Source organism: Hemibagrus wyckioides, linkage group LG18 (assembly GCF_019097595.1).
Source record: "Hemibagrus wyckioides isolate EC202008001 linkage group LG18, SWU_Hwy_1.0, whole genome shotgun sequence".
Taxonomy (NCBI): Eukaryota; Metazoa; Chordata; class Actinopteri; order Siluriformes; family Bagridae; genus Hemibagrus; species Hemibagrus wyckioides.
This window is the reverse complement of record NC_080727.1, coordinates 12,319,494-12,346,889: the sequence shown is the minus strand read 5'-3', so window position 1 is coordinate 12,346,889 and position 27,396 is coordinate 12,319,494. Positions and strand designations below refer to the sequence as shown.

The 27,396-nt window shown below is 40.1% G+C and overlaps 1 protein-coding gene across 1 annotated transcript in view; it reads left to right on the top strand.

Annotated features, from left to right (window-relative positions):
• The window catches only part of mfhas1 (multifunctional ROCO family signaling regulator 1), a 29,212-nt gene extending 4,820 nt beyond the window's left edge, over positions 1-24,392 (top strand). Inside the window, exons 2-3 of the mRNA XM_058415134.1 lie at positions 21,961-22,351; positions 22,667-24,392. Of these exons, the coding sequence (XP_058271117.1) occupies positions 21,961-22,091 (131 nt within the window). The 3' untranslated portion in view covers positions 22,092-22,351; positions 22,667-24,392. The remainder of the gene's footprint in view (positions 1-21,960; positions 22,352-22,666) is intronic.
• Positions 24,393-27,396: the final 3,004 nt, after the last annotated feature.

Sequence of the window (27,396 nt, the reverse complement as noted above, 5' to 3'; positions counted from 1 at the left end):
TGCCAGTCTGGAGCTGCTCAGCTTGTTCTTTACCACATCATCCCTGAGATCTTGTGAGGGTTCCAGTTCCAGTTTTATAGCGCTGTTATGTTTGCAATCTGAGCTGGGGTTTTCCCTGCTGCTATCCCTGCTAATTTAGAACCTCTGTGTCAGACATCCTGTTGTCTCATCCACCTGCTAATGCTAAAAAACCCCAAAAAAACCCCCCATATTTTAAGTGTTTTATTGGGATTCAGTCAGGATATTGTTTCCCGAGCTCTCTGTTTCCCATGAAGTAACAAGCACTCATTCTCCAAGAATGAATATTTAAATAATTAAATTAACAAATATTCACACTATGCTTTTATGTAATTAATCTGTTGTATTGATTTGATTTATTTGTCAGATAGGTGCACCCTTTCCTGGATTTGACCGAGCAACAGATTTTAGCCGTACAGTTTTTCCATTACACCATAATAAGGGATAAATTTTTTGGCCCTTGTGTGTGTTGATTCTGTCTCGGAGCTTGTCAGTTCTTGCAGACTAAACACAGAGGAAATGCAGATTCTTAGCTTTCTTATCACGATCTAGATCCAGATGTTTGAACTTGAATCAATCCACTATTAAGTATATTTTAGGTATTAGTAGACATTTTCACTGGGTTATACACTGATCAGGCATAACATTATGACCACCTGCCTAATATTGATGTTGGTCCCCTTTTTGCTGCCAAAACAGCCCTGACCCGTCATGCACTGTGTATTCTGACCCCTTTCTATCAGAACCAGCATTAACTTCTTCAGCAGTTTGAGCAACAGTAGCTCGTCTGTTGGATTGGATCACACGGGCCAGCCTTCACTCCCCACGTGCATCAATGAGCCTTGGTCGCCCATGATTCTGTCGCTGGTTCACCACTGTTCCTTCCTTGGACCACTTTTGATAGATAGTGACCACTGCAGACCGGGAACACCCCAAAGAGCTGCAGTTTTGGAGATGCTCTGATCCAGTCGTCTAGCCATCACAATTTGGCCCTTTGTCAAACTCGCTCAAATCCTTACACTTGCCCATTTTTCCTGCTTCTAACACATCAGCTTTGAGGACAAAATGTTCACTTGCTGCCTAATATATCCCACCCACTAACAGGTGCCATGATGAGGAGATAATCAGTGTTATGCCTGATCGGTGTAAAAACTATTAGCATTGGCCACTTTAATAGGAAATAGTAATTTATGTAGCAGCAGATACAATCAAAAGTTTCAGTTAATGTTCACATCCAACATCAGAATGTGGAAAAACATCTCAGATCATGGTATTGTAGATTGTACCCCCGAATCCAGTGTGGATCAGTAAAACCTGTGATTTGCCTACAGAGCTGCTATTAAAGAACATAAATCAACACCTTCTGACCAACCAGAACTCTGTGCTATCAATATAGCTGGACGAATTTGTGCTGCATTGTATTAAAAAAAGAAAAGAAAAGGTCCCTGTAGTTCTTGCTCTGTGTGTGAGGTTGGTTATGGATGGCGCTGATGTTTTCTGAGAGTCATGCCCTCATGTAATCCGGTTAGTGGATTTAAGGGGATTAGTGCGAGTGTGAACGGGACACGCTGTCAAGTCAGAGCAGGTTTTGTTACGTAAGCACAAACATGCAACAATCCACCAGTCATTTTTATTAGTTACAATGCGCAAAAGCAACAAAACTTAATGTGTGGTCTTTTTTTTTTTTTTTTTTGTCTAGCCCATAGGGTCTGAATGCCACCCCACCACCACCACCATCATCCCCTGTTCTTAGAAAAATAAAGGGCTCTCCATATCATGAGGGCTCAGAGATATCTATTTGAATTTGTAATTGAAAATAAATAAATAATCTTGGTAAGACAGAGCCGGTGACCCAAGCTGCATGTAAGTCCGAATTCTCAGTATTCATAAATCAGTAACTGACCAACTGCTTCCACTGAGATACTGCGCTATCCCATAAGGCAATGGGACCAGTGCAGAAAGCATATTTAAAACCAAAGTGACATGTCACCCCCTAACACACACACACCTGTGTGTTTTTATGCTTAAATAATTTACTTTATCACTTCTTCTGTTATTGTGACCATTCATTTCCTTGGGAAAAAACACAACCGCAAAATCTAGTACATTACTTCCCCGGAGCCATGTGGAGCCAAGTAATTAAGTCAAAAGGTTCTACATGTTTTCAGAAATGTCCCTTAGGCGTGTCTGCTACTTGTGATTAAGGGCGTGGCAGACCCTGCAGCCACATGTCAGAAAACTAAAAATCATGTCTTATTAATGCCATGCTGTAAGATTTATACTTCTCTTCTTGATTGATCTAGAGTTTACGTCAAGTGTAGCTGCAAGAGATAATTCTGTAATTTGCAATACAGATGTTCCTGTTCGGTGGCTGTCCCTCTGATAGTGATATTTATCAGATTATTGATCTAGTGATATGAGAGGAGAAACTTGTAGTGATGCTTTAAGGAAGGTTGTTTTTTTTTTTTTATCTTGTTACCGTGGAAATCTGATCCAGAACCAAAATCTGCAGTTTACTGACTTCAGATCAGTGTGTGGGAGCATAAAGCAGGCTGCTAGCTTAACAGCATAACAGCACCAACATCCCTGGAGCTTAGGTTACTGTCCGAGTGAAGTCTCACATACTCTGTATTGCCAAAAGTTTTGGGACACCCCTCCAAATCATTGAATTCAGGTGTTGTTTTTCAGGAGTTGGGCTCGGCCCCCTATTTCCAGTGAAAGGAACTTTTAATGTTTCAGCATACCAAGACATTTTGGACAATTTCATGCTCCCAACTTTGTGGGAACAGTTTGGGGATGACCCCTTCCTGTTCCAACATGACTGTACACCAGTCCTGACTGCAACCCAATGCAACCCAATGACTGCGAGCCAGGCCTTCTCATCCAAAATCAGTGACTGACCTCACAAATGTGCTTCTAGTGGAATGGTCAAAAATTCTGGAAAGCCTTCCCAGAAGAGTTGAAACTGTTATAGCTGCAAAGGGCGGGCCAACTCCATATGTCACAGATGTCCCAAAACTTTTGGCAATGTAAATGTACTCTTTATGTGCACATATAGGTTTCTTCTGAGTTCTCAGGTTTCCATCAACCTCCCAAAAGCTTCCCGTACATGGATAGATGACACTAAATTGTCCCTAGGTGTGAATGTAAATGTGATATCACCTTGCAATGGACTGGAGTCCCACCAACCATCCTGATCTCAATTGCTGAAACCGAGTCCACACCATATCAGTGCATCTTCTAAGTAACTTAAAACAGAATCAAACAATGATTTTTATTTAAATCACTACATGGGCTCTAGTTTTCTATGTGTGATTTTCTGTCACACATAGTGCTGTTTAAAAAAACTCCTCTTGCCAATTCTGGAAAATGAAAAGGGCTGAAATGTCAGTGCTTCATGACTGCAGCAGCTCCACAGTCCAGTGCAGCTTTTCTTCTCGTTTCCTTGATCGTTATCCAGCTTCAGTGGAAACACATTGATTGCCACCTCAAAGCAAAGCCAAACAAACACCAAAACCACAACAGTACAGAGGAAGCACTGGGATATTTTTGGGCAGAGGTTCTTAAGGTTCTTTTTAGGGGTTGTGTGTGTGTGTGTTGGTGGTTGGATTCCTAGGTGTTCAAGTTGCTATAAAAGGCAAAAAGTAAAGCAGATTCCAAGATCCTGACTGCTTTCACGTTTACTTTAGACACTGATTTTCTTCATACTCGTGTATGTAACACTTCCTAAGCATCTGAAATCCTGCAGTAATGCAGCTCAGCCACTGCAGTGTCTCCTACCATAGACACACACCAATGTTACTTTCTTTTATACAGTGTCATTACTTTTTGTCCTAACTGAATGTCAAAATGGATTTATCTTATTTTATGGCTGGTATTTTCGATCATATTCTTTTAAAGATAAAATTAAATATGATTAATATAAAAGAGACAATTGCTCAGAATGTGAATTAGATTTGTGTGTAAATGAAATAAATAAGCAGTTTAAACCTGACAGTAGAATGGTTATGGAAAACTACAACAGCTCGTGATCAGTTGACCTAAAGCCGATGGATCAAGTGAGTCTTCTTTACTGTAAACTTTTTTCCAAACCCACCCAGCTTTTCTCAAGGCTTCATTAACACAGCGTTGCTTGTGTAAAGGCGATTCATTCGTTCATATCTACTTTGCAGAACGAACCCCAGTGTGTTGTAACATAGTGTGTGCTATATTCAGTCAGTAAAAAGTTGCCAAAAATTGACAGGAAAAGGACATTTTCAGTTTGAAGGGCAATGTTTCCTTCTTTAACAACAGCTTTCACATGATTATTTCCTTTTCAACTAAAAAAAAGGTAAAGGTGATGCTCTCGATGCTATTAGGAGAATTCCTTCTCTTATACGCTTATACTCAAGAAATATCTGGCAACCCCAGGGGTATGATTTTTAATATTCCCATGAAACCTTCAATGTGTAACTGTATAATTTTGGATCTTACCTCACTGATTCTGATAGCCCCATATTTCTAATTTAAATAAATATATTATATATATTTCATGTATATATTTCATGTATAAATATAACTATAATATAACTTCTTGTCCAGCAATCAGGATGTTGCCTTTAACAATCGGAGGCTTGTAGTCATTCAAGTGCTGTGAAATAGAGAAATACAGTATCATCTCCTAGAACGAGGTCACGTCACTGTATGAGAGAAAGTGCTGGAGACTGGAACAGGAAACTCATTGGGTGTTTCCATGATATTAGATCTCATGAGATGTCTGACTTTCCTGGCAAACCATCAAGCTGGAAAGAGAAAGCGATACGAGCAACTGACTTCAAGCCATATTATTTTCGTCACTGCTTCTTCCGTGCAGTAAACATGTCCCATCTGAAATGCTGAGGGATTAGTCTAGTGTGAGAGTCTTTTCTTTGGAGGATGTGCACAAAAAACCTGACCTTTACCATCATTACATATGTATGTGCACACTACAAGAAAATGCGTGTCTTTAAGGGGGAAAAAAACATGGAAGGAAGAAAAGATAAGGGCGTCATCACTGGTGTTCAAGATTCGGTAAAAAACCTTTACTGTAATAAAACATATAAGGGTTTTTCCCCCTAGGTTATTATCATTCTAATCCCTGCTTTAATCCCAGGTAGAGGAGTGTTTCACGCTTTAGTGATTTAGAAGGTGGGGTTGACTTTTACTCGAGAATGCTCTGGAGCAGGATTGCCACAGCTTTTGTGATGTTAACCCTGTGCTGCCAGATGTGAACAGTGGGAAATGATGTGGTGTTATGGCAACAGTGTTGTGGTCTCATATTATGTGCTTTATACATTTCTGGCATTTGGCAGAAGCCCTTATCCAGTATCCAGAGCGACTTACATTTTTACCTCTTTTTATCCAACTGAGCAAGTGAGGGTTAAAAGCCTTTCTCAAGAGTCCAGCAGTGGCAGCTTGGTGACCTGGGATTCGAACTCACAACCTTCTGTGCAGTTGTCCTACACCGTAACCACTAATCTACTACACCTACAGAAAACCAAAGTGTTGTGGAAACTTTTGAGGAGACAAATAAAACAATTGTCAAATGGTGATACAAAACACTTCAGTTGGAGCGAAAAGGAGACAGGTCAGAAAAGTCCGTTCAGGACAAACTGGATGACCCAGTCATCAATAGCATAAGCTTGAATATTAACAAACAGCCAAAAAAAGTTTTAGGTGGTGATGTTTTTGTCTCAGTGATGTAAAAAGCGTGAGACAAGCTGTTATTTAAAGCGGTTATATGCTGAATTTATCCTCTCACACTGCTGATACCTCAGATATGCAAATAAGAAGGTTTAGCCAGGGTTTAGGAATGTACAGTGTGAAACATCAGATTATAAAGAGCCAGGAAGTTGTGGGAACATGGGAAAGTAGGATTGTGTTCACCCAGGCTTTAGGTTAGAGTTAAAGCTTGGTTCTATTGTGAATAGCTTAATTATTTAAGCATTTTATTCATGTTTTGTTGTGGTCTGAAGTCTTAATGTGACAGAAAATGTACGAAGAAAATCGAAAACAAAAAGATTTCATCTTCAGCCACATTTAAATTGTTCCCTTTTTCCTGTTTCAGTAAGGCTGTGGTGTAGAAATGGGATCATGTGATTTTTATCTCTTGCATCTCTGGGATTTTTGTTGTGAAATCCTCTGACACAGCTTTTTTGTTTTTATTTTGACCTGATTCTGGAAGGATAGAAAATTTCACTGCAGTCACCAAGCTTGTAGATTTTTATAACTAATAGATAAGGCTAACATTTACAGTTGTGCTCAAAATTATTCATAGCCTTGATATATTTATAGTATTTTTGAGTTGTCTTCTGTGATGAATGAGTTTTATAATACTTTCATATATTTAAAATGTGACAAGCAACTAAAGAAAAAACAACGTGATATTTCAAGAAATATGTATGTATAATATAATATATATTTAATGGGTTTTAATGACAAATATTCAAAAATATTCTTTCTTCTTGGCCTTGGCCACTGAGAATAATGAAAGCTTATATAATAATAATAATGAAAAAATGAAAAAGTATTGATTTGTCCAAGGGGTATGAATAATTTTGAGCACAATTGTACATCAAGTGAGACCATGCACTCTGAAGACTCTCCAGAATGTCAGGACTGAAATGTGAGTCTTGTGCATGAAAGGCAGAGATCTCTCTTTATTCTTGTTCAAAAATGACAAAGCTGCTTATTTCTATTGTGTATGGACATATACAAATGCAGCTTTCATATTGATTCTGTTCAGTACGAAAAAGAAATGCAGGAGATGATGAAATCCAGTGATGCTCAGTAAATCCTCAGGTCAATCCTGTTGTGTCATCACATTAGGTAATGTGTGCGGTTTCTCTAATTTGTTTGACCTGTACTGGATCAGTAGGATTGCAGATCAAAGCTTGAAACAGTGCAAGCTTGTCCTCACTGCTGTTTATCTAGAAGTCTTGAGCTTCTTCCACGTGAGATTGGTTTGATTTAATCAGGGCTTTCCTGTCCTGACTCTGTGATGTCTGCAATCAGAGATTTTGGGTCTTAGCTAACGGAAAAGCAGACACAGATGAGAGATATGTCTCTTCCTTTCCCGAGTGTTTACTCAGATCTTGGCGACAGGACAGGAAAGATTTTGAGCTCTGATCATGTGACCACAAGGACTAGAATTTTACATAAGCTTGTTAATGAGGAATAAAACACTTTAAATAAGCAGCAGTGGGGTGGTGCGGTGAAGATACCACTCTAAAGTGGATTATTTTCCTGTAAGAGCACATCCTGGAGTGTTTAACTCCTCTTAAAGGGGAGGTCACGTTACACTTCTCATTCCATGGACTTTAATTCATATGAATGGTGTCAACTGATTAAAAAAATTAATCGATTAAACCATTGTTATAGGCTTATTTTCTAAGCCCTGGCCGCAGTGGTAGCTCAACTGCCACTACTAGGCCCCTGAGCAAGGCCCTTAACCCTCCCTGCTCCAGGGCACTGCATATCATGGCTGACCCATGCAATTTGGGATATGTGAAGCAATAATTTCACTGTTCTGTAATGTGTGTATATATATGACAATAATAAAGACTTCTTCTAAACATGTGCATGTGTTACATAATGATGTCCAGTCACCAGGCAGATGCCCTTATCCAGAGCGACTTTTATCTCATATTTCATTTCATACAACTGCGCAATTGAGGGTTAAGGGCCTTGCATGGGGCCCAGCAGTGGCAGCTTGGTGGACCTGGGATTCGAACTCCAACACCTTAACCACTAAGCTACCACATTGGTTAGCAGTGTATTTGTCGTTTTGTTGACAAACGTGTATCGTTTGGCTTGTTGACCCTGTCTTAGAAGTTTGCTAACATCAGCAAAAAGGTGCTTTTCCTGACGATGATACTTCAGACTGGTTCATCATTGCTTTAAGTGCACACAACTTTTGGTTTTTCCAAACCTTTTTTGGAAGGCAGATAAGAGAAAATGGTAGATCCTGCATATTGTTGATGAGGCCAGTTGCTGATGGAAAGACACTATTTTTATGGGATGAGGTTTTTGCCTTGTTGGACCACAAGACAGGAGTGCCTTGAAAAGACCGCATCCAGGATGAGAGGGGTCAGCCACGATCTTAACTGCCCATTTCATGGTACTTGAAGTTTACATGTTTTGAAGAGGTGGTAAATCGCAGCCAATCAGCATCTCAGCAGAGTGACTGACTCTGACAGTCTGTTTTTGTCCCAGGTAGTGGACGCAGCATACTAGGTAGCGATGGAGGAGGTGAATATGGCCTGATAATGGAGGTGTAAAAGTGTCTCATAATTATAAGCGTGTTCCTCTTTCAGCTTTTTATTTTCTATTTTTAAAAACATAAATGCAACTCTGTCCTGAGACTTTCCTACTGTTAAATAGATTATATATAAAGGAAACATTATTGTGTCTCAGCTTATACTAACATAACACATAGTCCAGTCCTAATGCACACTATGGACCTGCAGTATCCAGCTAACTCAAACCCAGAATGTTTGGAATTTTAAGGCAGTAATCTTCATTTTCTTACAAGGTTGTTTTTTTTCCATGCTGGCTTTAAGGGACATGTACAATCCTGAGGAAGTTAACTGGCTGTGAAGCCGCTCTATCTCACTTCAACATCTTTTCTCCTTGTAGAATTTCCCTTCAGGTCACTGCACACTTGAATGAATAGATGAAGTGCACCATGTCAGAGCTAAACGCACCTTCAGTGGGAATGAAACCCCGCAGTGTGTTGCAAGAAGCCGTGCTCCACTTAATCAGAGCGTAATTGATAAGTTACTTTGTCACACCGAGTGATTCTTAGGCTGATTGTCTGGAGGCGCTCAGAACAGCCGTGCTCATTTTAAAGTGCTGGGAGTCATATGAGCAGACTGCTAAATCTGTCTGTATATCTGACTCTGTGTTGCTATAAGTGCTCTATCCCCTTGTTAAGAGTTTCCAAGTTTGCCCCAGTCGCAACCTTTCACCTTCTGTACAGCTCGGCTGCCAGTCATAAATCTGCCTAGCGTTTACATTCAGTCATTTAGCCGTCGCTCTTATCCACAGGAGTACACACAGCTGAAAGCTCCGAGATATAAAGCGCTCCACTTATACACAAGGATTCATAACAAGAGTCATATCCTGGGCTGTAAAACTGCTCGAGGGGTCTAGTTGGTGACAAAAAGCACAATACATGTTCAGCAGCAGCCAGTGATATGAGGATGGAACGCAAAATGTGAAATGAAATATTTGAGCAAGTGAGAATATAATAAAATATTCAGAGCTAGAAGAGCTAGTATGTCAATTGACCGAAAAATATCCTCAATACACCAAGAATGATTTTTTTTGTCTTTCCACCTGCAGTTGGCAGTGTGAGCAGAACCTAGTCATTTTCTTTGTCCACATATGTCATTAGAAGCTCTCTATCATATAATCTGACAAGACAAACACTTTATCACAGTCTGTTATATCTATCAGCCAGGGTTTTAGTGCTAACTCGTCCATTCTGACACGTACTAATCTTAAAAACGCTGCTGTAAAACCGTCTCAGCACAATGAACCGAACCACCGTGTGTACATGTACGTATATATGTGAATCAAAATCTCTTCGAATGAGAAGTTTTCACTTTTAAAAGCCTGACTGTTTCGCTAAAGCGTTAGTTTTATTTAGAACACAGCAAGCGCTTGACCTATTTGGGAAGTTAAGAAAAGCCTCCTGGGTCCTGGGTGAAGCTTGAGAAGAGGAACAGAGTTTGAAAAGTTTCAACAAAAAAGAAATACTGTTAGGAATATATTTCTAAACATAAGCATTTTTTTTCAGCCTTATTTATGTGTTGTGTGAAAGTACTATATTCATATATTCATAGAATTAATTCTATGTTAATATGTATAGTTAAATTCTATTTTTAGTCTATTTTCATTCGTTTTTGATTCTGACAGATAAATTTTGAATTTGAATGCACAATAAAATATTGAACAGTTTTTAATTTTTATTCAGGTTAATTCACCTTAATTAACAATTAACGCATCACATAATTCCATGTTATTTCTTAGTGTTTATTATTTTCAAATAGTGAAGAAATCCTGAAGACATTCCATGAGCAGGGGCGTACAGACTTATGATCAGTGGTGTAGTAGTAGTTGTTTGGAATCTACCATGCCTTTAGAGTTTTTTTTTTCTACAATTAGATCACTAATTACAGTGCTTACAGGATTTTAAGTAGAGGGTGTTTAGTGAATGCTGGCTTTAGGGTTACGGTGACAGGAGTGAAGACCCTGCTGTGTGATCACAGAGTGAATTCAGGGACCGTCTCTGTGTGGACTGATGCGACTTGACGTCCCTGATTGCACAGATGGCTAGCAAGCCTTGTGCACTGTGCTCATTAATGTGGCAGATGTTAACAGCTGTGGCACAGACCCAGAGAAACAGAGCTGCTCATTCACTGCTCCTCCCTCCTGCACCGAGACTCTGACTCTGCTTTTTACCCGATGCACAGGATTAGAGAGCTGGAAGAGGAATGCTCGGTCATACGCCGGGTTTAATAATCAGGAGGCAGCTTAAGTGCCTGGCAGACCGTGATCAGAGCTCGGTGTCCTGAGCCGCAGATGTAGAAATGTGTTTGCTTTCTCAGCAGGACGGCGGACATCTTACAGCTGCAGGTGCGTCTGGCACAGAAAATAACGCTGGCAGAAAAATGCCTCCTGAAATGCCAGAAACTCTCCAGACTCTCTGAATATATTTACTTATATCACCTGGAAATTCTGCTAAGATTTAATTTGCCAATTTTTCCACTGTATCTACTGCTGTATTTTTATTCATTCCATAAAGGAAAGTAGCTTTTATTTGCTTCATTTCCTCTCTTTACTGTGCTCGTTGTCTGACTTTTACTTTTGTACTGGAATTACAGAGCTAATGTTCACACTGTACAATGTACACTGTGTTTCGATTCGACTGGGACTGGGACTCAAAACTGGGTCTCTTGTGCAAAAATAGTCTTTTGTCTGGCACCAAATGGGCATGTACAGTGTACAAGGCTAGTTTACTTACCATGGGGGTGAACTGGACTGCTGTACACCAATCAGGCATAACATTATGAGCACTGAGCGGTCACACTGATGATCTCCTCATCATGGCACCTGTTAGTGGGTGGGATATATTAGGCAGCAAGTGAACATTTTGTCCTCAAAGTTGATGTGTTAGAAGCAGGAAAAATGGACAAGTGTAAGGATTTGGAGAGAGTTTGACAAGGGCTAAATTGTGATGGCTAGACGACTGGATCAGAGCATCTCCAAAACTTCAGCCATTGTGGGGTGTTCCCGGTCTGCAGTGGTCACTATCTATCAAAAGTGGTCCAAGGAAGAAACAGTGGTGAAAGTTTCAATAATAAAGTTGATTTTATGACTCTAAGGTAAGGCCCTAAATATATGTATATCATTGTTTGGTGTCTGCCATTTTATCATGTCTGATCAGCCAAACAACCACTGAAATTTGGGCCAGAGACCTGCAGACATTTTGTCAGTACACAACCATCATATATTTCTTTCCCTTCTCTGTATTAATGCGCTTTACTAGCTAACTAGCTTAACATTCATTTTGTTACATTAGCTACTAGTTGGGTTTCAGTATGTGAAAATCTTGCTAACCAAAAATCTTACTTCTGAATACAAGGGGTTTAGGATACCAAAAAAACCCAGACTTTGAGACAGCCGAGACATCTGCAGATCATTAAATCCACCCAGTTGTGAACCCGGCTTTTTATACAGTTTCAAAATGACAGCCACCTCGATCTCTAACCACAATTGTTTCCCCATAACGAGCTGTTAGCTTGTTTTTATGACAAGTTTATTTTTTGATCAGAATTTGTCACACTTTATTTCATGCTGATTTTTACATTCTTATACCAGTCACATGGCCCAAAAGTTACAAACCTCTTAAATGGCCAACAGTGGCAGCTTGGCAGTGCTGGGGCTTGAACCAAGATCTTCTGAGCAATGACCCAGAGCCTTAACCACTTGAGCTACCACTAATTTGGATTTCTACACTCTAGATGTATTTAAATCAAGTTCTCATAAACTCAAGTTCCGGTATAATGTAAAAATATTCCATGTGTGCTAATCCTTGAAGCTTTTACTCACTTGGTGGGGACAATAATACATTATGATTTGTCTCATCAATTTGGCCCTACGAATTTGTGCAGTTCTGTTCACGTGTCGGTTGTTCAGTCGGACTGGCTGCATATCTACAGGATCACGTCTTTCCCTCAGTTGATTTTTGATTGATTTTTCATTGATGATTGATTTTTTTAGCTAGCTTATATTGGACTGTGTGTCCAATCCAGTGTGAAAAAAGTGTGGTAGCATTTTAAGGTCTCATTGTATCGCTTCTGTTTGAAAAACCACAGAAGGCCAGAGCAAAGTAATAATAGTAAGACTTGCCTCTGAAAATCTAATCTTGCGCGAATTAATCCCGCTCACTTTACATCATTCAATCTAGTACTTAAGAATCATGTTGATTAAATTTGATATAAGCAAAGAGATTATGCTTTGTTGAGAAATGTCATATTTTTAGATAAAACGTGCATAATATTTTTTCTTATATCTGACCACATACAGTATTTCATTTTCCCCCTAGTGCTTATTGTTGACTGTGTGAACTACAATATTTCTGTGACATTGTGTGTGTGTGTGTGTGTGTGTGTGTGTGTGTGAGGTGGGTGGTGAACCGGGAACTCTGAGTCGAATAAGCGTTCTACTAATAATCTAAAAAATGTCCATGTTGGAGATTAGTTTTTTGGGTTTTTTTTTTCACTTTCTGAGTGTTACAGCATTATTCATTCTTCCGTTCACTGACCTCATTATCCTCACTACATCCTCTCATGTAACGAATAAAAGGTGTTAAACTTGGTGTCATGGAGCTTGTTTAACTGCTGGGTCACTGTTTGCTTTACCACCCAGACAGATCTGCAGAAATATGTGATGTTTGTGCTGTGCTCCTGCTGCTGGATGATAGCAGAGGCTTTGTTGATGACTGAGGAATGTTCTCTCTGAGTGGGATAAAAATCCAACCGCTTCACATTAACAGCAATAGAAACCTTTTTTTTTTCAGATTAGAAAGTGTTTTCACTACATCCTCATTAACAGGATGAAAAGTATCACATGAAGTTGATGCGTCATACACTTGATGGCCAAAAGTATGTGGACACCCGATCGTCACACCCACATGAAATTCATGGGCATTAATATAAAGTTGGTCACCAATCCACTCATCATTTGCCATGTGGATGTGGGGATGTGTTTTCATTTAGCCACAAGTGCATTAGTGAGATCAGACACCGATGGTGGATGAAGAGACCAGCTGTCCAGATGTTCCACAGCAGTAAAAAGATAAAAAAATAATCACCTTCATGGTGCTAACTATAACTCCCTTGCCGTTCACACCAACCTGTCATTGATTCCTTTCCTTTAATAGCATGCCACATGCACTATGAAGCTATAATCGTTTGTTTAAAGTAAGCGTTGATTTGGTGGATGAGCGACGGATCCTTTTATAGCTAATGTAACTAATCCCCTATCAAGGTTACATCTAGGTTAGAGCACAGATGTGCGCTAAATCTTTCTTTCCTAAGTTGAGGAACACATTCTGATCCTGTGGCTCATTTTTAGCTCAGGAGGATGTTTGTCTTGGATGGTTTTCTCGATCCACATCCTCTAACTCCTTAAAACAGGAGGTGACGCATTCCAGCAATCTTTCACTCCTGAATTCAGCTGCACGTAGCTGACTGTAAGTGTAAGCTTTGTGTAGCGTGAGAAGGAACGTGAACTGTCCGTATTATCCATAACTCCACTCTCTATTCCAAGCTTATCTGCTCTACGGTCAGCAGTAAAATGTTTGTACGTATTGATTCATCACAACGATGACGACGTAAAAGCTTGAAGTGTTTGGAATTCAGTTGCACAATGTTTTCCAGTGAACTCTATTTTTAGGTCATATTAATGCAAGCGTCGTCTTGTAGACAGAAACGGGAACAAGAAACGAAGAGCTGCTACTCCAGAAGCTTTTAATGTACCATCAGCAGAAATGTTTACTCTGCCTTTTATTAGCAGTGCATTAGCCGTGGAGAGCGACGACGAGGTGGAAGCGGGGTTTTCTTAAGGAGACTCTCAGGGTTCAAACAGCTTTCTGAAAAGTTTTCCAGCTCAATGACACACTGAGCTTTCGCAGTATGACTGAAGCCTGGTCTTAAATAAGTGCTGGAACATTACCACAGGAATGAACTTTATTAAATGTCTGTTCAGAAATTACCAATTAATACCAATGCTCATATCCCAACACTGATACTCTGTCGTTTTTTTTGTATACACAGATGAGAGATTTCTACTTTGTCATTTTTAAAACATGGAGAAGTTTTTCATTAATTAGAGTTTAGGGCTGAAAGTAATGATTCTTCTGTAACAATCTCCCCATCTTTAGTTAACATCACTGAAGGTGAAGGTTTTAACAGGAACATTCTGTAAGCTTAATAAAGAACCTACATTAATCCTTATATATATATATATATATATATATATATATATATATATATATATTCATTCAAGGTTTACTTTAGATACCAGAAAAACATTTCCTTTTTTTTGCTACACAGAAAAGTACAAGAAAGAACTTGTATAGATTTTTCCCCCCAGTTCTTCTTTTTTGGTCTATCTCAGCTGATACACTAAAAAAAATAGTGAAATGGTGATGGAAAACCCATAATTTATGGTCAGAAAAGTCTGTCCAGGACAAACTGGATGGCACAGAAATAACCGAGTATTTAAGGAACTGACTGAAAAATTAGAGGAAGCTGGAGATCACCGAATACCTGGTCAACTACACAACAAACTAAAAAACAAAACAAAAAAGATTCCAGAGCTGTGAAAGATGACAGTGTCTGCCCTTTCCCCCAGCAGTCCCAGTACTAAAGTGTCTCACCTAATTTTCTCACTGATGAGAAAGCTCAAGACAAATTGTTATTTAAAACTGGCCACGCATTGTATTTATCCAGTCATTGTTATTGACAGCATGAGTTTGCAAATAAGCAAAATAACCCAGGGTTTAGGAATGTAGAATGACGAGCCAGGATTAATTGTTAACCCCAGGTAAAATGTGCACTTATATTGCCAAAAGTTTTGGGACATCTGCCTTTACATGCACATGAATGTAATATGGAGTTGTTCTGCCCTTTGCAGCTATAACAACTTCAGTTCTTCTGGGAAGGCTTTCCACAAGGTTTAGGAGTGTGTTTATGGGACTTTTTGACCATTCCTCTAGAAGCGCTTTTGTAAGGTCAGGCACTGATGTTGGACGAGAAGGTCTGGCTCACAGTCTCCACTCTAATTCATCCTAAAAGTGTTCTATCAGGTTGAGGTCAGGACTCTGTGCAGGCCAGTCAAGTTCCTCCACACCAAACTCACTCATCCATGTCCATTTGTGCACTGGTGTGCAGTCATGCTGGAACAGGAAGGGGTCATCCCCAAACTGTTCCCACAAAGTTGGGAGCATGAAAGTGTCCAAAATGTCTTGGTATGCTGAAGCATTAAGACTTCCCTTTCACTGGAACTAAGAGACCAAGCCCCAAACCCTGAAAAACAGCACCTGAATTCAATGATTTGGAGAGGTGTCCCAAAATTTTTGGCAGTATAGTGTATACATGTGTTTCTTGTACAGTGTCCTCCTTTATTCATCTGTGTCTCTTTGTGCTGTCATTTTGGAGGATGCAGGAAGGAGTTTCAGACTGTCTGGGTTAGGACATGCATCGCATTAATCTTGTAGTGTTTTGGTCTGAAATCTGGAGATAACAGTGAACGTATGAGGGAATGGTGGAGAAGAACAAGTCAGTCTGTTGTTTCTGGAAGCCAGATTATATCACAGCCTTACCTAGAATGCTTTGTGGCCTCGATGGTGTGTGTCAGTGTTGAACCCTGTGTTTGGGCGAATCCTAACCACCTCTCTGTGAGTAAGTGCAATGTGTCATTGAAACTGTCACCAGACCATTAAATGCAGTCGGGAGACAAGTTAAAGCTTCTTCTTCTTCTTCTTCTTCTTTTCTCTCTCTCTCTGTCTCTCTCTCACTGTCCCAGCACTCATTAATATGGACAAGAGGAAGAGCGAGCGGGGCCAGGCGACAGGCCAGATGCTGGCATTGAGCCACTGCTCTGTCACTCAGCATATATTTGGTGAATTTAACTTCCAGTATGCTTAACTTCCTGTCTTCCTGTCTCAGCTTATAATAGTCAGCCAGATGTGTCTAAGTCTGCACTGCGCACGACTCCACTGTTTGAGAATGGAGAGGTATTATGAGTATTAAAGTGCTAGGCTAACTCTTCTTAAATGTCTTGTATGACATTAGCACAGCATTAAACCGTTTCCATTCTAGACGGAGAGAATTGACTCAGTGTTTATGTAGAAAGCTGATTATTAGAGAGTGTTGTGAATGAGATCAGTTTGTAACATCACAAATTCAGCTCCTCAGTATGTTCAAATATATTGTAGGATTGTAGGAGAATAAGGAATAAAGGATGGAAGGAAGCAAGATGTATGGGTAGGAGATGTATAATAAGGAAAGAAACCAAGAAAGAGAAAGAAAAAAGGAATAAGGGAAATGACTAAAAAAGAAAGAAGGGAGGGAAGGAAGGATGGAAGGAAAGAATGGAGGGAAGTAAAAGAAGGAAAGAAAGAAATAAAGGAAGGAAAAGATGGAAGGAAAGAAAGGAAAGAAAGATAAACTATTACACACTAGAATTTAAGGATGAAATGTAAAAAAGTAAATATTGAGCTAGAACAAAAGGTCACTTATTTTTATTAAAACAAACATAAAGTTGTCTTAAAAATACTGAAGTTGCTGAACTTTCTGTGAAGAAGTTTGTATAAGAGTTTTTAGCCTACACTAAATATGAATAACAAAAGGAGAATGAATGATGAAGTCAGAACAAAGCTGAAACTGAATGTCAGGAGACATGGTTTTACTTTCTGTAGTAAAAGCAGAAGCTTGTAACTTGGTCAATAATTTGACACTGTCCAGTGCATTCATTAGAATAGGAGATCTCTCTCTCTGTCTCTCTCTCTCTCTGTCTCTCTCTCTCTGTCTGTCTCTCTGCCTCTGCCTCTCTCTCTCTCTCTGCTCTCCAGTGCACAGACAGTGACCGCTCAGCCAGCCTGTGTTTTTTAGGGAGGAAACTCTGTTGAACAGGAAAAGAAACATTTTCCAGCAGACTGCAGAGAAACAGCAGGTTTCCTTTTAAGGCTCTTAAACTTCTCCTCTGAGAGCGAGTGTGAGGGGAAAAAAAGAGGAGTGAGCCGGAGAACCTGGCAGAGGAACACACAGGCCTGAGAGAACCGCAGCACAGGAATGTGAGCGTGTGTTGTACCTGGAAACGTTATTGAGAAAGAGAGGATGAATGGCACATTCCTGTGCTGTGACTCCTGAGGCGAGAGCAGAGGGAGGCAGGATGGAGTGCTGCAGCGCTGAGGTCACTCACATGGGACAACCAACTTCCATGTGACTCATTCTGACTCAGATTCAGTGTTCAGCTCTGAGATGTTAATATATGTATATATTTATGAACTCTAATTACACCACCTCTAGCACAACCCACTCAATTCTCCATACACTGCATTTTATCAGCTATCACTTTCTTTCACACTGGACTCCTGACTGATGAACCGGACTGTTATCAGACTTGGACTGTCCATATACTGTATCTCCAACTCCAGCATTTTCCGACTATCTGAATATTATTTTTTATTTGCTTAAATGCATTTATAATTAAGAGTACTGTATATGCACTGTATCTCTATCACTTTTTGACATTTTGTATTATTATTTTGGCTAGTGTAGAGCACATTAATAATCGTGCAGGCTTTTGTCTGTGTTCAGTGTTGAAAGTTTGTTACTTTACACTATGTAAGAGTTCACTAATCATTTTTCTGTATGTCTCAGTAGGAGGGTACAAATGTAGCTCAAGAATTTCGACGTATATTCATGCTTAAAATTTGTTTTATGTTTTATGGAGCAGGAGGCCACACCGTCATCTGTTTAATCCAATTCTGTGCTACTGATAGACACGGAAGCAATGTCTCCTTTGTTTGTATTGACCGGTAAAGAGGCTTTTTACTTCAAGTCTGAAAGGCACTGAGGCCCTGCCCCCTCCACTAGGACATAGGAACTGAGGTCTCACTTCCAGTAGAACCGTCAGGCACTGCAGTGATGCCTCTATTTAACTTGAACAGAAAATCACTACGGCTGTGCCTCTTTGTCTCTTGAGGATGGACAGTCCTACTGACCAGCGCTGAGGTCATGCCTAGACTAATGAGCACAGAGGCCACATCCCTTTCACTGGGACTACCAGACAAAAAGGCCGCGCCTTTTTCACTGAACTGAGAGGCAGAGGACATTTCCTGATATATACTGTAACTGACACAAAAGCCACAGCTCTTTCGACTGAGACTGACAGAGGACATAACTGTGCCTATTAACTGTGACTGAGAGGTTGAGAACATGCCCTTTTTTGTTAGCACTGATAGACACAAAGGCCACGCCTCTTTCATAATGGTGAGACACAAAGGCCACACCTCTTTCATAAAGATGAGACATAAAGGCCACAACTCTTCCATAATGTCTGAGACACAAAGGCCACACCTCTTTCTTAAGGGCTGAGACACAAAGGCCACACCTCTTCCATAATGTCTGAGACACAAAGGCCACACCTCTTTCTTAAGGGCTGAGACCCAAAGGCCACACCTCTTCCATAATGTCTGAGACACAAAGGCCACACCTCTTTCTTAAGGGCTGAGACCCAAAGGCCACACCTCTTCCATAATGTCTGAGACACAAAGGCCACACCTCTTTTTTAAGGGCTGAGACACAGGCCACGCCTCTTTCATAAGTGCTGAGACACAAAAGCCATGCCTCTTTCATGATGTCTGAGACACACAGGTCATGCCTCTTTCATGATGTCTGAGACACACAGGTCATGCCTCTGTCATAATGTCTGAGACACACAGGCCACGCTTCTGTCATAATGTCTGAGACACACAGGCCACGCCTCTGTCATAATGTCTGAGACACACAGGCCACGCCTCTGTCATAATGGCTGAGACACACAGGCCATGCCTCTGTCATAATGGGTGAGACACACAGGCCACGCCTCTGTCATAATGGCTGAGACACACAGGCCACGCCTCTGTCATAATGGCTGAGAGACAATGTCCACACCTTTTTCCTAAGGGCTGAGACATAAAGGCCACACCTCTTTTATAATGGCTGAGACAAAAAACATGCTCCCTTTTTGGGAATAATCTACGTTTACACCTCGAGTTACATCTATTGTTTCTCCAATTTTAATACAAATTTATATATGCATTAATTCTTACTTTTTATTGCTTTTTATTTTCATTTGATTATTTTATTCTTACTCTATTGTTTTGAGGACTTTCAGTTGCCGTAAATATTAATTCAACTAATTAATGCCATGAAGTTATAGTTTTTGTGAAAAGGAAAAAAAAAACTCTGACATTCCTTGAACAATTCTTGTAGATATATTTGATCCCCATCATGATGGCCTTGACACCTGAGCTCAGATAACATGTGTGTAAACTGTGTTCTGTTCCTTCACATGTCTTGACCCAGGCCTGCTCCACCCTGCTATTAGCAGGAGAGCTGAAAAATCAATAAAACTAATGGCTTAAGTGCTGCACTGAACTGATTATCGGGAGGAAAACGTGCAGAGTAGACGTAACCGAGAGCCGGATCACTACTGCAGCTTTTTAAAGCCCTTCTGTAATTTAAAGTGAGTCACACCCTCTTCAGTGTGTCAAATGTTTCTCTGTTTTCTTTAATAAATACCGAGCTAGTCTTGACAAGGCTGTGCGCTGCACCAGCAGTTTCCGAGTGTGTTGTTAATGACTTTGTTTGCCTCGATTTGTACACAAACACACACACACACGCACAGACAGAGCTCTTTGTTTCACACCATCACCAGATTCAAAGACTCTCACTGAATCAGTCGAAGATTTAGATCTCAGTGTTTATCTGCTCCTGAGTTGCCATGACGCTTCAGCAAGGATGTTCACGAGACTTAGCTTGAGGCACATTTTCATCCTTCTTCAGACCCGCCTGCATTTGTAAATATTCTAAACCTTTTCTAGTATTTGAACATACACATAATCTGTTTGTTTCATATCAAATTAGTATAAATATACCGATTACAAATAAATGCTAAAGGACATAACATTTCTGACCTCTGACTAGGAAAAAAACAAGGTATTAACTTACTCGGGGACTCGGGTAGGTCTCTTCAAACCAAACCGGAGTTAAGCAAGTGATGTCAGATTAACATGGCTGAATAGTAAACGATAATGGAGGAAACTATACATCACTGTTATCTGGCTCACTTTTTCCTAACATAAGATGAATGTGGTGGCATTGCTGATTTATTCATTCATTCATTTATTTATTTTGTAGTTCGAGCAGGGCTGTTATATTTCCGAGCCCCTCTGAGATGACTTGAATACAGCATGGATGCTGAACTTAATAAACAGCTCCTCAATACTAACATAATAAAATTTCACACTCTTGTTAGTTCTAAGACTTTGCACCAAAATAGTGATTTCATGCAGTCTGTTCTACAGAAGAACCAATGAACCTGCATAACTGTTTATTTTCGGTTTTCCTGCTCAGGGTTGTGAACATGTCCTTAACATGTCCTGAGAAAGACTACACAAGACTCATATACAGCATGATGGGAAGATAGTCCATTGTAAAGAGTCTATCTCTCTCTCTCTCTCTCTCGCTCAGAGAAACACAGACACACATTCACAGTTAGTCATAATTTAGTGTAGTCAGTTTACCTACCAGCATGTTTCTGGGAGGTGAGAAGAAATCCTCGAACACAGGAAGGACATGAAAACTCTAGTGTCAGTGACTATGTCCTGTGGTGTAAAAATATAGTGTCTCCTAATAAATCTGTCATATGTCTGTGTTATTGTAGGTATAAAATATGTGCCATAATGGCGCTGACTGGGGCTTTACTGATGATGATAGAAAATTAGATTGACTGTATTATTAATACCCATAGTGTTGAGTAATCCACAGAGCTCTATCATGTAGGAGCCTCCATCAGCACTAGCACAGGTCTCTGCTGCCCTCTAGTGAACACAAATAACAGAAACAAGCTGGCTAAGCATTGCATTCAGAAAGATCCAAATGAGGATGAGTTTCCTTCTGAGCTTGGGTCCTTTAAAGGTTTCTTCTTCATATCATCTCAGGTAGTTTCTCCTTGCCGCCATTGCTTCAGGCTTGCTCATTAAGGATAGATATTAATTTAGTTTAAAACTTTTTATTCTATGTTTTTATATTTCTGTAAACCTCTTGAAAAAGAAGTCAAATAAAGACACAGTGAACCAGTGATGGTAATCCTGCCCCTTATGTAGGTACCATAACTGTGCCATAATTCGGGGACACCTGATCTTACTGTCCTTAAGTCCCATAAATGGCACAAGCACAGAATTGTCTAGAATGTCTTTGTATGCTCCAGCATAAAGATTTCCCGTGACTTCAGTGGAACTAAGAGGCCCGAACGTGTTCCAGCATGAACCTGCCCCCATGCATAAAGCAAGCTACAATTAAGGGCTGAACAATTTGCTAATGTTTTGACTTGAAGATCTTAGTTTGTCCTGCACGGAGAACACTACTGGGATGAACTGGCATGTTGAACACACTCCAACCTCACTTCCTGTTAATGCTCTTGTAGCTAAATGAGTAAATCCTCAAAAATCTAATACTTCCCAGAATACTGAAGCGTATTATAACAGCAAAGGAGGACTAAAGCGAGTAATTTTGTCATTATAATGCACAGCTATAATTGTGTTATCATCACTAAATGGTGTGTAATGTGTGTTTGTTGCAGGAGAGTTGCTGAGCCAGCCTCGACCCGAGGGCCTGACCGAGATCATCTGCCCTAAGAACGGCTCAGAGGGCGTCAACGTGGCCCTTGTCTACCCTCCCTCTCCCACTCTGATCAGCCCCAGTCCCAAATGACAAACATCTCCTCCAGCACAGCAAACTGACTGTAAACGCTCTCACACACCCTGCTGCACCTCTGTCTTCCCTGTAACACACACACACACACTAGATGGAGTTACTTCAGTGTGTGTGTGTGTGTGTGTGTGTGTCTTGCCTCCACTCCGCGTGTGCTCAGAAGACGACGATGTGATGTGATGAGTTCCACAGGAGCCAGTGTGGAGACATGCTTTCAGCCATGTTCACACATGAAGACATGAAGATTCTCACACACTGCAGTAAGCAGCATGATACATACGCTCCTTGCACAGACGTCCAGTCTAGCAGAACAGCAGTAAGATCTAAAATAGCCTGGGATAACTAATAACGTGTGATTAGTTCACCTCTGCTGATGAAAAACACAGATAATTGTGATATACACTCACTGAGCACTTTATTAGGAACAACGGTACTTATCCAGGCAATTGTCTGAACAACATCATCTTTGTAATGAAAATATCCGATTTGGGAACACAGTTTCTATAGTGATTAGAAGTTAGAGAGGTTTACAGTCTCAAATGTTTGTCCTCACTTTCTCATCCTCTCCTGCACAGGTTAACAAGCTCGTGCTGCTGGTTGTCAAAGAAAGAACAGTATTAGGAATCACAGAGCCGAAGTCTCAGACCCAGATCGTCGTGGAGTTCTCTGTGAGAAGCTCGATGTTTATCCAGTCACTGCTAAACAGGGAAGAAGCAGAAAGGAACCAGGAGGACAGGCTGGGTTCATACGTCATATTCTGGATGAAGGAAGAAGTTCATGCTCCTTGGATGATGATTGGACTGAGATGATGGAGGGAGAATTCATTATCCAAAAAAAAAAAACTTTGTAGAAAAAGTGGCTACAGTGGCAGCGGTAGTACAGTAGTACATTTCGTGAGAATTCTAGTAAACCTATCTATCAAAAGAGATTCTGATTGATTTCTTACACTGCATGCGGAAATTCCAGCTTAATGACTGAAACCAGTTTAACATAGAGAATCTGCCGTCTGTCTTTTAGTTGTAATGGCCAGGTTAAAGTGAAACCAGGACTGAAGCAGGAAGTGATAGCAAACTCCACAGAGTCAGAGTGCTTTGATTTCTGTAGAGTGAACTTCACAAGTGCACTAGGCTTTTTTTTTAATTTTTATTATGTCCAAACCTGCAGATTTTCTGTAGTACATTTCCGGCTTTGAATGTTCACACACACACACACACACACACACACACGCACGCGCGTTTCCCAGGCTGCTCGCTCACAATCACTGACACTGATAATGATTTGGGAAAGTACCGTATTTTCTGGAATATAATTTGCGCCAAAGAATGCTACTCGATTTTTTTCTGTTAATGGAGGGAAAGGAAAACCCCACAAAATACGGCACCGTGCAAAAAGTCTCCGGCGTCATAGATTTCTTTTAGACTTTTCTTAAACTCTAAGAGGTTTTGGCTAAGAATTTGCATTAATGTCGATGGAACATTTTAGGTTTACAGAAACCGTATTCAATTGGTGTACTGCATAAAAATATCAAACAAGCCAGGAGAGTAAATTTCTCTGAATAATCTACTAAACATTTAGCTTTTCTGTATTGTTTACTGCACTGCATAGTATTTTATTCATGTTTCTTTCACATAGCAGGCATTTTATTTTATTCAGTATTTTTTAAATGTTGATGAAGCTCATTCAGCTTCCCAAAGAAGTCTCAGCACCTGGAAAAAAAGCCCTCTATAGGCCAGAAAATACGGTAACTTATATAAAAGAAAAAAAAAAAGATGTTATTGTTTTGTAGTTTTTCATCCTGTGTCACATCCTCTTGCAAACACACAGCTATGGCTTCCAGTCTTAAGCCAATAAAAAAAATATACAACAAATAAAATGGGGTAGAAATAAAGCCATGGACTGCTGACTCTGTAGCCTGAGCTGAAGATTTAGGAACATCTACACATGAGAGATATCAGCACTCACTGTGTTATGAGCCAGGCCAGGACGTGTTGTACATATCGTAACAGACGGAGGTGTAAATTTGAAGAAAAGACTGTTTACAGCACCTTCGTTTGAAACATCACTTCATTGTTCTTCTGGAAAAGGACAGCTCCTGTCAGATATTGTGTATATTGTTTATGAGAACCTTTTTTGGTACATAATAATTTTATTTTTGTATGTTGTCACCAAGCGTGTATGGTTTGCTGCACACTGTGCATGGCTACTGTGTGCTCGGTGTAGAGACGAAGACACTTTTCTTATGAGTTATGATAGCACGCCGATTTGTCCGAAGCACCAAATACAAACGTTCTTTTCACATGGCTCATGAAGCTTCTTTTGTTTTACTTTCTCAACCGGGCGTTCTTCACAAGTGCACTATGCTTTACAGCCTTTAGTTTGTGGGAATAAAAACCCTTAAGTCTTTTTTACATACAGTGAGGGAAAAAATGATTTGATCCCCTGCTGATTTTGTACATTTGCCCACTGACAAAGAAATGATCAGTCTGTAATTTTAATGGTAGGTTTATCTGAACAGTGAGAGACAGAATAACAACAAAAAAATCCAGAAAAACACATTTCAAAAAAGTTCTACATTGATTTGCATTTTATTGAGTGAAATAAGTATTTGACCCCTTTGCAAAACATGACTTAGTACTTGGTAGCAAACCCTTGTTGGCAATCACAGACGTCAGACATTTCTTGTAGTTGGCCACCAGCTTTGCTCACATCTCAAGGAATTTGGGCCCACTCCTCTTTGCAGATCCTCTCCAAGTCATTAAGGTGTTGTGGCTGACCCTTCAGCTCCCTCCACAGATTTTCTATGGGATTAAGTTTCTGGAGACTGGCTAGGTCACTACAGGACCTTAATGTGCTTCTTTTTGAACCACTCCTTTGTTGCCTTGGCCGTGTGTTTTGGGTCATTGTCAGGCTGGAATATCCATCCACGACCCATTTTCAATGCCCTGGCTGAGGGAAGGAGGTTCTCATCCAAGATTTAACGGTACATGGCTCCGTCCATCGTCCCTTTGATGCGGTGCAGTTGTCCTGTCACCTGGGGATGGTGTACTTGGGGTCATAGGCAGCATTCCTCCTCCTCCAAACACGGTGAGTTGAGTTGATGCCAAAGAGCTGGATTTTGGTCTCATTTGACCACAACACTTTCACTCAGTTCTCCTCTGAATCATTCAGATGTTCACTGGCAAACTTCAGATGAGCCTGTACATGTGCTTTCTTTAGCAGGGGGACCTTGCGGGCACTACTGGATTTCAGTCTTTCACAGAGTAGTGTGTTACCAATTGTTTTATTGATGACTATGGTCCCAGCTGCCTTGAGATCATTGACAAAATCCTCCAGTGTAATTCTGGGCTGATTCCTCGCCGTTCTCATGATCATTGAAACTCCATGAGGTGAGATCTTGCATGGAGCCCCAGACCAAGGAAGATTGACAGTCCTTTTGTGTTTCTTCCATTTGGGAATAATCGCACCAATTGTTGTCACCTTCTCACCAAGCTGCTTGGCGATGGTCTTGATTGGTTGCTTCCTTCTGTGGACAGGTGTCTTTCATACAGTTAAGGAGCTGAGATTAAGAGCACTCCCCGAGAGTGCTCCTACTGTAATCTCAGCTCCTTACCTGTATAAAAGACACCTGGGAGCCAGAAATCTTTCTGATTGATAGGGGATCAAATACTTATTTCACTCATTAAAATGCAAATCAATGTAGATCTTTTCTGAAATGTGTTTTTCTGGATTTTTTTTTTTGTTATTCTGCTTCTCACTGTTCAAATACACCTACCATTAAAATTACAGACTGATCATTTCTTTGTCAGTGGGCAAACGTACAAAATCAGCAGGGGATCAAATAATTTTTTTCCCCTCACTGTAACTAAAATCAGCCCAAATTTACAGACAAAACCGATGTTTCCTGTAGGTTCATAACATTCTCCATATTAAAGGAACCAGCTTGGCTTTCTCGCCAGTATTGACTTATCCTTTTTAAGATTTTTAATCAGTATAAACTAATATATTTTTACTGCTGCTATTCTGTTATAAGATTGGTCAGGACTCTGTTGGGTTTCTGTGCGTTGAGTATCATGACTCAGTGTTTAGAGGGGGGAAGGAGAAGGGTGTGAGCCCCCTGCTGGGCAAATAAATCACACCTAAAGCTTTTTTAATAGTAAAACACTGTCTACATCTGCCTTAATAAAATCAGAACATTCCAACCAATTATATTCCTCCTCAGCGGAATTATACTAGAAAGCTAAAAACATTGTATTGATGAAAAGATTCCTCCTATTTAATAAAAGTACAAGCTTAATGATTTTCTTTCTAAGCAAGTATTTGCTGTATTCAATGAGAAATGTCCCAAATCTTGCCGGCATACCACAGTGGCAGGATGCTGATGACCTCTCTCGATTCTGACCTCCACCACAGGACCACAGCTCAACCGTAAACCATTAGCCCGAAGATCAAACCTCCAGAGCAGAGATCTCAGCTGTGCCACTTTGTACTATTAGGTCAAATGTCAAACAAGCATCAGTTGCATTATTGACCCACATTCAAAATGTCATTAAAATGTTACACGTAGCTCTTTACATAAGCCTTTCACTTGCTGTAAGCGACTACTCTCAACTTGATATGGGTGAAGGTTTGCGTGTGTAGTTTAACCGAAAAGATTATGGCTCGGTGAATAAGTAATAATTACACGTGATGCGGAAAGTAATAATATCACATGCTGGGTGTTTCTCAGTCTGTGCTCTTGTTTGTTCTTACATTTGTCCTTAATTACTTACACTTACGATATGTTCTCACACTTTAATTCCTAATACTAAAACACCGGGTTAAAACATCGTAGATTAGAACATACTTGATGACATATGACAAATGTCGTAGCAATGGAAATAGTGCAGTGAATTTTCTAGCTATGATCTGCTGTGGTAACTTTACACAAACTAGACTCTCTGTTATGGTGTCGTCTTCTGTCCAGTCTAATTCTTACTGGGTAAGTGTGTATTAATATTGGGCCTTATTGATGAAGCTGGAAAGAAACATGTTACTTAACAGTCGTTCTCAGGAGCATTTACACAAGAAATCGTATTCAAGTTCAGATTAACATTTGTATCCTATGTTTGCGGCATGTTGTCACATTTGCATTAATTGAAATATAAATGAATACACTGTATAATAACACAAACTCTATAGCTGGTGAGTTACTAGGTGTCTTAGCACTAAATATAATGGCATTTATCACTGTGAATGACGTGAGTTTGGTTTGTCATCAAAAACATTTCAACTTTACTAACTATACCTTTAAACTTTACTAAAATAT